The sequence below is a fragment of the Montipora foliosa genome, chromosome 8, assembly GCF_036669935.1.
Source record: "Montipora foliosa isolate CH-2021 chromosome 8, ASM3666993v2, whole genome shotgun sequence".
Classification (NCBI taxonomy): domain Eukaryota; kingdom Metazoa; phylum Cnidaria; class Anthozoa; order Scleractinia; family Acroporidae; genus Montipora; species Montipora foliosa.
The window spans coordinates 8,834,797-8,845,521 of NC_090876.1; the positions used below are offsets into that span (position 1 = coordinate 8,834,797).

General features: G+C 40.8%; 1 protein-coding gene across 1 annotated transcript in view; it reads left to right on the forward strand.

Moving 5' to 3' along the window:
• Positions 1–10,725, forward strand: part of LOC138013054 (XK-related protein 9-like) — an 11,358-nt gene extending 633 nt beyond the window's left edge. The window contains exons 1-2 of the mRNA XM_068860019.1: positions 1–31; positions 8,773–10,725. The exon at positions 1–31 is cut by the window's left edge and continues 633 nt beyond it. Of these exons, the coding sequence (XP_068716120.1) occupies positions 8,884–10,098 (1,215 nt within the window). The 5' untranslated portion in view covers positions 1–31; positions 8,773–8,883 and the 3' untranslated portion in view covers positions 10,099–10,725. The remainder of the gene's footprint in view (positions 32–8,772) is intronic.

Consider the following 10,725-nt stretch of genomic DNA (forward strand, 5'->3'; position numbering starts at 1 on the left):
CCCTGGGATCACAGAATGTACGAAAAGGAAGGTGAGACGAAATTCGTGCAACCGTTATTTCTAGTGAGGGCTATGATTATGAGAACCTAATTAACGTGCGTCGTAATTTGATTCTAAGCACCCTAAGACCGTCTAAAATAAGCGTGCTGGTATTTGCCATTTTGTTTAATTAGGGATATGCAATTTTCAGGAGGTATAAATTTGGCCTTTATGTCTAGTGTATACTGAACAAGATAGGAAATATCATCATAGAGGAACAGGGTCACCGTCAGTGGCAGCCCCCTATTACATCGACGGTCACGCCCTCCACTTTTGATGTCCAAAGGCTAAGCTGGCTCATCTATATAAATTTGTTCTTCCCAACAGATACGAGCCTAACTCCAGACCAACATTATTTCCACCCTGATACTGTTACAAATTTAATCACCACTAGGTATTCTTGAGGGCCATTATGTTAGAACAATGTAAAGAAACTATGTACACTTACTTCCGTCTGCTTCGCGCTTGAGAACGGATCGGATCACATCTCGTTAAAAGATGCTAAAACTCTGCAAGAAACTCACCCGCAATAGCTTGTTGCTATTTTGCTATTCACCAGTCAGAACAAAGGTTGAACAAAATACTGGCAACTTAGCCTGCGAACAGGCTCTCGTTTAGGCCGGTTGTGCGAACGGCGAAGCAGCGAGAAGACACTCGTTCAAATGCCAAAGCAAACAACAAGAAAGAAGCGCTTGAGGGGAAAACCCAGAAACTCGACCCTGCCAGCCGAAAAATCGCTAACCCTGACTGGATATTTATTTACCAAATAGATAGCTTTATCCAGCTTTTGAACAAACTAGATAGATGTATAGCTAGGGGTTGTTTGAAACTAGTCATTTTTTAAACAATTACAGTTTGTGGTTGAGGTAAAGCAAAGAAATAAATAACAAACTAAGTTTTCCCAATATTTATTTATTATACATTGCTGAAGTGAATTATTTTTATCGTCATTCATAATATCTGGATTCCGATACAAACGATAGACTGCAAGGCTGATACTACGTGAAAAACGTTTCGAGACACCAGCTAAAGCAGGATCGCAACAGCGGTCAGCTGTCTCGCCCTTCTTAGGGCTCGACAGCGCTGTGTAGCGAAGATATGCAACGCCAGCCAAAGATCCAACTTGCATAAATTGCACAGACAATGTAGAATTTCCCCACTGCACTCATATTAATTCTCAGCTGGCTCTTGAAATCAATGAACTCGCTCCACGCGTCTGCGTCAAATTTTGGGAATTTTCAGTACGGAAAAATAGCTTTCTACGAATAAGAATCATAAAGAAGGACAAACTCATCATCGTCAATTAAATCATACGCATTAGCTGTTACCAGAGCATCGCGGACCAGCCAAAAATAAATATTATCCGAGATGAAACTCAAGACAAGATGGCGAGAGCGGCACGCAAGCATGGCTTATTATTTTAATTAGCATTCAAAACAGCAATCTCATTCTACTGACTTATATTAGACTAAACCGAAATAAATTACCACTTCGGGTGGAACGAAAAAAACATTCATGTTTGCTATGCTGTTTCTAAGAAATACCTTACGTATTGGTCTCCATGATCCATGGAAAAACCGCGGTATCATCCTTTTTCCTACTTGTTCTCTTGTATACAGAGAACTAATAACGTTGTCCTTAAGTTAAGCCGTCTAGGAAACCAACCTCGAACGATCAAAATAATGTAGAAATGCTCGAGAACAAATATTTCATTGTGTCGAATATTAGGGAGCTTAAGCACGCGCGGTTTTGAGACGCGGACGGCAACCGGAAGAGAACATTTCGTGTGCCAGGACAGTGGTGTCTCCCAGATTTTGATACTAATCATCTCTAATGGAGAAAAGATACTTATCAATGTAAATGTGGTTGTGTGAAGACAAGTTAAAAGGGAAAACAGCTCACTTGCGGTTGCCGTCCGCGTCCCAAAACTGCGCGTGCTTGAGCTCCCTATTACTTGCTAAATCACTCTTGAAACACAACGCAACGCCGTCCTCGACCCAGTTTCTTGCAGGCATATTTTTCTGCGCTCGCAGTTGTCAAGAAGTCCCCGTTGTCATCGCTAAATCACAATAATAAATAAATCTGATCATGCCATAATGCGGCTATACACTTCGTGCAAGCCACACAAAAATAGGACAAAAGTATATAGTGAATATCAAAAAAGTACAAAAGAAAACAAAATACATGAACAATAAACGCGTAAAAGTATGGCAGAACTTAGATAAGCTATATGCAGAATATAAACAGGTTATACAGAAGAGTAGGATCGAGTGTTTAAAAAGTTATAGTTATAGCAGAGTTCCTGTGCGCCGAAGGCACCCAAGCGGAGCCCCATACCTTAGAAAATTTGATAACCTAGCGATCTCAAGAATTTGGGTTGTCACGAGTCTTTCCGTACGCCAAGTCCCATACCTTGAAAATTAACAGAGTAGCACCATTACCATAGGTACATCATTGATATTGGACATCCAGGTTATGATCAATTGACAGCTGTCAAAACAAGGTATCCGCTGACCATTATCACGTGACCACATCGCGGGCTCAAGTCAACAGCTCATCGAGGTCTCGTGGTTTTGTAAATTGACCTCTGACCAGGCACTGTTACTGTTTTTTTATTAAGTCGCGAGCTCAAGCCAGGTTATCACTCCAGGGGAGAGTGAGCGAGAACATGCAAAGACAAAATTTCGGCTCAAATTAAACCCTAGCGCGTTGTTGAGTTTTCTTCCGACATATATTCCTTGCACAATCGTATCTTGGAAAGTCCTTGATGTATTGCGTGCGTAATCTCTACAGTGTTGGATACACTCATTGGGCATGGTTTGTTAAAAAGTAGCTAGAAAAACGGTGAAACCACACGCTCATTAATCACATGCTCAGAATTGATCATTTTTTGAGTTTCTGATCCAGTGGAAAAATTCTCTTTACAGTTATGGTTAGTTATTGTAATCAGGAGCTCCGCTTTTAGGCTTGGCTAAATCTATACATTATTGGTTGTAAAATTAAGGATGAAAGAGGTCCAATTCACAACTGCGCAGCAAGTTCTGTTAAACTTTTTGGTTTTCCAGTCAGACAGCACCTTCGAGTTCCTCGTAGGAAGTGCAAAATTTAAGCCACAGTTGGTCCATATTTTGCTTAAGTTTTTGTTTTTACGAAGTCTTGAATGGTTTCACGATTCATCGGTTTGCTATTCCTGTCTAACTTGCGGCTCGTTAATAATCTTTGCTCAAGTCCAAGTGTGGTGTTATGTGTCATAACATGCCCCTGGGACAAAGATTTTCATAAACATGACATAACAGATTTGCTGAAGTGGGGGGTTCGGAGAATTATCCGCCGCAGGTGGACCCTTCTTGGTGGAAGCATCCACCCGCTCTGGAAGCATTTATCCTCACGCGCCCCTGCCTCCATTGAGATTTTGACATCTTTCTCCTCGGAAACGTGATTTTGAGCGTTTTGAGGGATGATTGTTGGATGCCCATCAAGTTGTTGTTATTGTTTCCAACAGATAAATTACAACTATTTGTTAGCGATGTTTGCCCATCAAGGGTTTTGTAATGGACCGCTGTATGGAAGTGTTAAGTCAAAGACTACTGGACCTGTCTAGTGTTTTGAAGTGCTAAATCTGAAGCAGGCTTAGGCATGCCGTACACAAGGATCTAATTTGTATTCATTTACAACACCGTCTTCTTTTGCTCTGTTATTTATTGCTCAACGACAAAAAAGCAGTTCTAGCATTTCTCACCAAAGTAAATAGGATAATTTAATAATTAAACGAGACTTACCTGTAAGGTGAAGTTTGATTGGAATTCTATCTCGTCACCAGTCAAGAACGAAGGAGTCACATGAGAGAGCATGGGCATGCGATCAGTCAGTCTTAAACACGCGTGACTGCAGGATAAAGGAACGTAGGAGGGTCGAGAGCCCAGGGGTGGGTGAATAGGTACCTTATGGGAGGGCATGTGACTCCTTCGTTCCTGACTGATGATGAGATAGAATTCCAATCAAACTTCACCTTACAGGTAAGTCTCGTTTAATTTGTTGCTAACCACAAGGTTATGAATCGCGCCACTCAATCATCAAAACACAGCGACCTAGCCTATGAATGGCTGCGAGGCTGCCGGTGACCTTGCATTGATACAGCCCCCACTGCTTTTATCATGTAAATTGTGTTGTTGTAATTCTAATTAGTCCGTATTAACGTTACAAAAGCACGAAGGTTTGTATCAAAACAGGGTCACCGGCAGCCTCGCTTCCCAGTAAAATTATGATCAGTGCAACATACGCTTCATAGCCTCCTTTGTTAAACATTGATATTTCGGTGTTATAGTAAAATCACTTTTTATCAACCATTAACGCCACTCATCTCAAGTTTTAAACTTAAATCTAACCATGAAGCAACTATTACAGAAGAACCTCTGAGCTGAGTAGACCTACAAGCCTACAACGCTTCATCACTCTGTAATACACCTGGTGTGTAGCACTGGGAATTTGAACACATTTATTTTGTAATTATTTCTTGGTCGTATTTTTGTTTTAATTTCTCGGGAATGACTACTTGCAAGTGTGTGTTTTTCTAAGACTTCTAAGTCAATAGATCGTTTTTTTAATTCACGTGACTTGTTTTTTATCCTCATCAGGCATAAGAGGCGGTATATTTATATCTGTTTACATCTAGCGTGCTTCGCTTAGAAACCAGAGCAGTTTGAATTTCAGGGTTATGGAGGTTGCGTAACACAATGCTACGATCGAGTGTGTCGAAAATAGATACTTATCTTATGATTTTGAGCCTTTTTAGAAGTTATAGCGTTAGGAGAAGAGGTTATGTAAATGCTTGTGTGTTCTAGCACTGATAATCAGTCGCCTAGAAAGCCAAAGTAAGTTCCAGATGTTTACACTATATTCTGGCCGCCATATTGGTGTACCACGGATGTACATCAACATAGCGTTTTCATACTGAGCTCTGTAAATTTCTGGGAAACATTTACGACGAATACCTGAAGTTTGGGGAAAACTTGGAGAACTGTCTTATTCAGCTATCGTCTATAACGTACATCACAATTTCTTAGCTTTTTCCATTGGTTGGTTTTCGATTTATTATATGCGTGACAGTGAAAACCATCTATACCATTCGAAGAAGAAAATAGCAACTGTAGAATATTTTTTTGTAAAATGATACACCATGCTTTTTAGAACGTAATTTTTATATATGTTCTCACCTTCCTCTGATATAAATCCATGCCATTCCTTATTTTTGGTCGGGATCATTTGCGGTTCAATATGGGGATCATTTCCGGTCCGGGGTCATTTCCGGTTCAATATGGGGATCATTTCCGGTTCGGGATCATTTGCGGTTCAATATGGGGATCATTTCCCGTCCGGGATCATTTGCGGTTCAATTTGGGGATCATATCCGGTCCGGGATCATTTGCGGTTCAATTTGGGGATCATTTCCGGTCCGGGATAATTTGCGGTTCAATTTGGGGATCAATTGCAATCCTGGGATCATTTGCGGACCCGTACAGTCCAAAAGTTGTTTCTCTCGCTCATTTGCCTGGTTCACTTGGTTAACTGGCTTAGTCGCCGCCTGGTTCATTACTTTCGACTGGCTCACCTTAAATTTCTCGCACGTCTTGTTTATTTAGTTCACTTGGCTAACCAGGATTGCATTCTCCGTTTCCATTAATCACCTGGCTCACTTTATTTGGGTGTTTCATATTCACTTGGCTGAGTTCCTTAGTTAACCTTCGAGATTTGTTTACAGAGCTCACCTGCAGCTGGTTATGCTTGGTTAACCTTGTTAACTTATTTGGCCTAATCGGTCCAGGGGCACCCAACGAGAATATAGTTCAAAACCACTTAAACATAGCATTGTTAAACGTATCTTAGTATTTAAACGGCAGATATAGGCATATGTTTATCCCCTATAAATTTTTTATCTGTTCGGATTCCCTAGCTGAAAGTCTAGTGATCCGAAAATTATAGGATCAAAACTTACCTTTTCGAAAATTTCAGCCAGAAAAAAGGCTCCCGAAAATTCTGGGTGACCTTTTTTAGGATAAAAATCCGTTCAAAATGAGCAATTATACCATGTTTTGAGATGTTCGAAAATCCTAGGACAGGCAGGCAAGCAAGGAATTTTACAACAAATGTTCCGAAAATTCTAGATGTCATATCGTCTCCGAACAGATATTTTCCGAAAATTGACGTTGGGTGGCCGTGTTGGTCTACGTCTTTTTTCGACTGGTTTCCTTGGTTTGCTCAATTTAATTGCCTAGTGGTTTACATATCTAGTTTAAAGCGTTCGCGCTACATCAACTTCACACGATGAAGCCTACACGTATGGTAAAGTCTGCATATGAGCCAAGTGGCCCATTGGACCAGAGCTTATTCCGGTTTCTGTAGCATGAAGCGACTAGGAGTATTTCTTCTCCCTCCTGCAGGGTTGCCCCAGTTTCTCGGTACCCATTTATACACCTGGGTGGAGAATACACCTGGGTGGAGAGAGGTACTGTGACAGTTAAGTGTCTTGCTCACGAGCACAACACAATAGGGCCATTTATACGAGAAAAATAACCCGCGGATTACACAAGCCGTGGCTTACTTAACACGGGAACTGAACCATTTATAAGAGCGCGGGTACTATAAGACGCAAAGTGCTCGTATAAATGGTTCACGCATGGTTCACTGCTTATTCGTGACTAATGAATGAATGGGGTAGTTTTTAGAGAAACTGTGATGCTGCGTCGGTGGGGAAGTAGTATACAAAAATTTGGTTTTATCAACGGAGTTGATAATGTAAATTAGTCACCGTAAAGAGATTCTCTGTACGGTGTCCAATTTACATTATCAACTCCGTTGATAAAACCAAGTTTTTGTATTCGTGACTAATGCCTCGTTTTTGTGCTGGTTGTCATAACAATCACGGAATTTCCCAAGCTCCGCGGTCGCGCGAGCGCGGGAAAATCTTGCGCTTGCGCAGTGCAAGTTCTCGTCGAAAGCCGCAAACAAGCCGCGAAACCATTTCTAGGAGTGGTTTCGCGTCTTATATAAGCCGCGGCTTATTTAAGCCTAGCTGAAACCCTCGTCTTACACAAGCCCCAGCTTATGTTATCCGCGGCTTGGGTAAGACGTGAACTGGTTAAAATGTACTATTTATATGGTAAGTTTACCTCTTATTTAAGCCGCGGCTTGTGTAATCAGCGGCTTATTTTCCTCGTATAAATGGCCCTAATGTCCCCGGCCAGGGCTCGAACCCGTACCGCTCGATCCGGAGATAACTGGACTAACCCCGAGGCCACCGCACATCTCAGATGAATGGTATACGGTAACTTTAATTCCTATGCATTTAGTATTTGTTTTGCTCTCTAGAACGGAAGTTAGCTTATCATTTTGTTATAAAGAACGACCAATCGCTAACATAAAGTGGCTGCACAGGTCCATATGTCTTAAGACGTCCTAAAATGGCGGGTTCGCGAAGCGAGTACGTGCCTTTCTGGAAAGATGGGTGAGCTAACACTTGACGTTGCTGACCCGTTTCAGCACACAGAAATGACTAAAACACTATTTATCCGATTTTTATCGCTTTTTTGGTTTTGGGTATAAATTAATATCTAGATGTATGTACAATATAACTAGCGAAATCGAAAAAGTGGTCCCCAAATACTGATTGTGTGTCGTTTTTGTTTTGTTCATAGATATATGATTAATCATTTTATTTTAATTCAGAAAGCCACTTGCAGAACATGTCTTATCCTATAGAAGCATTTCGCAGCATCCTTTAATTATGATCATTATTATTCCCAATAAAACATACCGCAGATTGAACTTTACGACCTTTGTTTTATCTGCCAAGTAAATTTTGCTTCAGGTTTCAAACCAATAATTATTTAAGATGGCTGCTTGTGAATCGTAGCTCAAATGATTGTTATCATAGCGTGTTCGGTGATCTTAGTCCAATTCCTATCTGGTCCCAAGCGATCATCACAATGGTTGTCGTTTGTACCTCAGTTCTATATTAGTGTCGTACCCTCGAGGCTAAAGTGATCCAACCATGAAATAACACTATATTTTGGAGACACCTTAAATTATTCAGCAGGTTTATCAACTGAAAAATGTTGAAAAACCCTGTATCTTGGAGGCCATCGCAAGCAGCATTGTGAACCGCTAAAAGGGCTGATCATAATTTACCACTACGGTACAAGATTAATTCCTGTGTCAGTCACAGTTCAATTCACAGTTTGGCAGCCATCCCAGTAAAAATGTTTACTGTGAGTTTTTCCAGTGAAACAGTACCCTTCATGTTCCTCATAGGATGTGGAAAATCTCAGTCACAGTTGGGCCATATTTTATTTAGGTTTCGTTTTTACGAAGTCCTTGGATGGTTTTGCGATTCATCGGTTGACTACTCCTGTCTAACTTGCTGCTAGTTAATCTTTCATCAAGTCCAATTGTGGTTAAGTCCAATTGTGGTTTTACGTGTTGTGACATGCCCCAAGGTCGCAGATAAACATGAAAGGAGAATACCAGATTTTCTCAGAGCTCTGGACTTTTAAGCCAGTTTTTCTTTACCCTTCAAACGTAGAGAAAATAGGTTTTTAGGCATTAGTACTAACGGTTTGAGCTTTGCAATTTATCACGTGACACCGATTTCATTGTTTTGTACTGGACATTTGTTTGATTGGCTGGATTTGAAAATGGATTCTATAGTTTCAGTTCTGCCTTCTGATTGGTTTTCAGTGTCTGGGTGGCACCGGTTTCAGTAAACGCACTTTAATGGCACGCCCCTACGGCTAAATTAAACGGGAGAATATCGCTGGAATTGAACTCGGTGCTGTTTGTCAACATTTCATGCTTCATTTGATCCCTCGACTGCCGGACAAGCATTTTGATGTTAACTTTTACATGAAGGCGAGGAAATTCAGGTGGTACAGTCCTTTGTTGCTTCTTTTTGGAGCCATTTTAAGTTTTGCTGACCCTATGACAGACATACTCACGCTGCTGAAATTCTACCGCGCGGATCAAAAGATATGGTTTGTCGCGGGGCTCGCATTTATCATTTTGCCCTGTTTGGTGTTCCCAATAATATACTCCGTTTTCAGGGATCGGGATTTATCGCAATACAGCGATTCTAGAAAATGTGGACAAGTTTTTCTTTGTGGTTCCCATCCGTTTTCGTGCGCTCTGTTGAGACTGCAGGGCTTTGTTCACTTCTTGAAGAAATGGCGGAGGAGCAAAAAAATCGTGCCTGGAGACTTCACCTTGGCGAACAGTGTTTCTGACGATCTTCTGACCCACATAGATTTTGCTGTGCTCTTTGAGTCAGTTGTAGAATCAGCTCCTCAGTTCATACTTCAGCTGTACGCCGCGAGTCTGCAAGAGGACCCGGTTGAGATTATTCAAATAATTTCCTTATCTGTGTCTTTCCTGAGTCTGACTTGGGCCTTCACTATCGCTGATGAGATCATCCACGAGGGAAATATCATTCCCTTGAAGATAAGACACAAACTTGCACTTTTTGCGACACATTCGTTACTTTTGAGCAGTCGGTTATTTGCTATCTGTTACTTCGCCGTCAGCTACAAGTGGCTAGTCCTGGTAATCTTGTCTTTTCACACTTTAGTGATTGCGGTAACAGACAACCTTCGGTTTTGCCAAAAAGGCCGTTTCTGGATCCAGTTAGGATTTGGATCAGTCTTTTTCGTCTGCGTCCACTGGCTAAGGGATGACCTAGCAGCACAGCAAGCTGATGATGATTACATCGACACGGAAACCAGGAAGAGTAGAGTATTAAGAATGCAGCTGTTTTCTAATGTTCTGTTCGTGTTAGAAAATCTTATTATGATTTTGTTGTTCTATTTTAGCGAAAAGTCCAACACGTGGTACTCGTTACCAGTAACAATCTGCGTGAGTTTGTTGGCTGTTATGGGAGCGTTGATTAGAATTACACTATTCAAATTTCTGCTCTTACTTAGTGACAGTGACAGTGACAGATATAGTGACATTGAAAATGATAGTAAATGCAATGAAAATCCAGAATTAAAAAAAAAAGATAATTCGCCATGATGCGCGGTACGTGGCACCAACAGTGTGATTGTAGATTCTAGACCTCTTGGAAACCGCGGAGAGGGGGAAATCTTCTTGAAAGCCACGCCGGTGCATTTTTGTTATTGCTGTTAATGTATTTTAAACATTTCGCAGGGAGTTACAAGGGTAAATAACTAGGCTCATCAATGATTAGGAATAGTCATTCAAGATTTAGTTGAGATCGAAAGTGAACTTCGGGAATGCAAAATCAAAAACAACGAAGTAACACAAATACGCACAGCAAATTTTCCTTTAAAGATTGTTATTCAGCTTTTGCTTGTGTATGTATATCATTACTTTTCTATTTCATGGATGACTAAGAATTCATACGTCTACTCGTTTGCATAAAAATGTATTGCGATTATTCTTGCAATTTGCTTTCGGCAAAGCCATTCGAGGACAACGAAATACCAACAATAAAAATGATGCTGTTGTTAGTCGAGTTTGATACGTTTAATGATTTGTATGGTGTTTTTCTCAAATCTTCCAATATTACCCTACCTCAAAATAACAGCTGGGAATTAATAAGAATTCGTTCTGTTCACACATTCGTGCAGAATGAAGTAGAATATTGAAGAGTGGCTTTTCGTAAACAGTAAAATACGA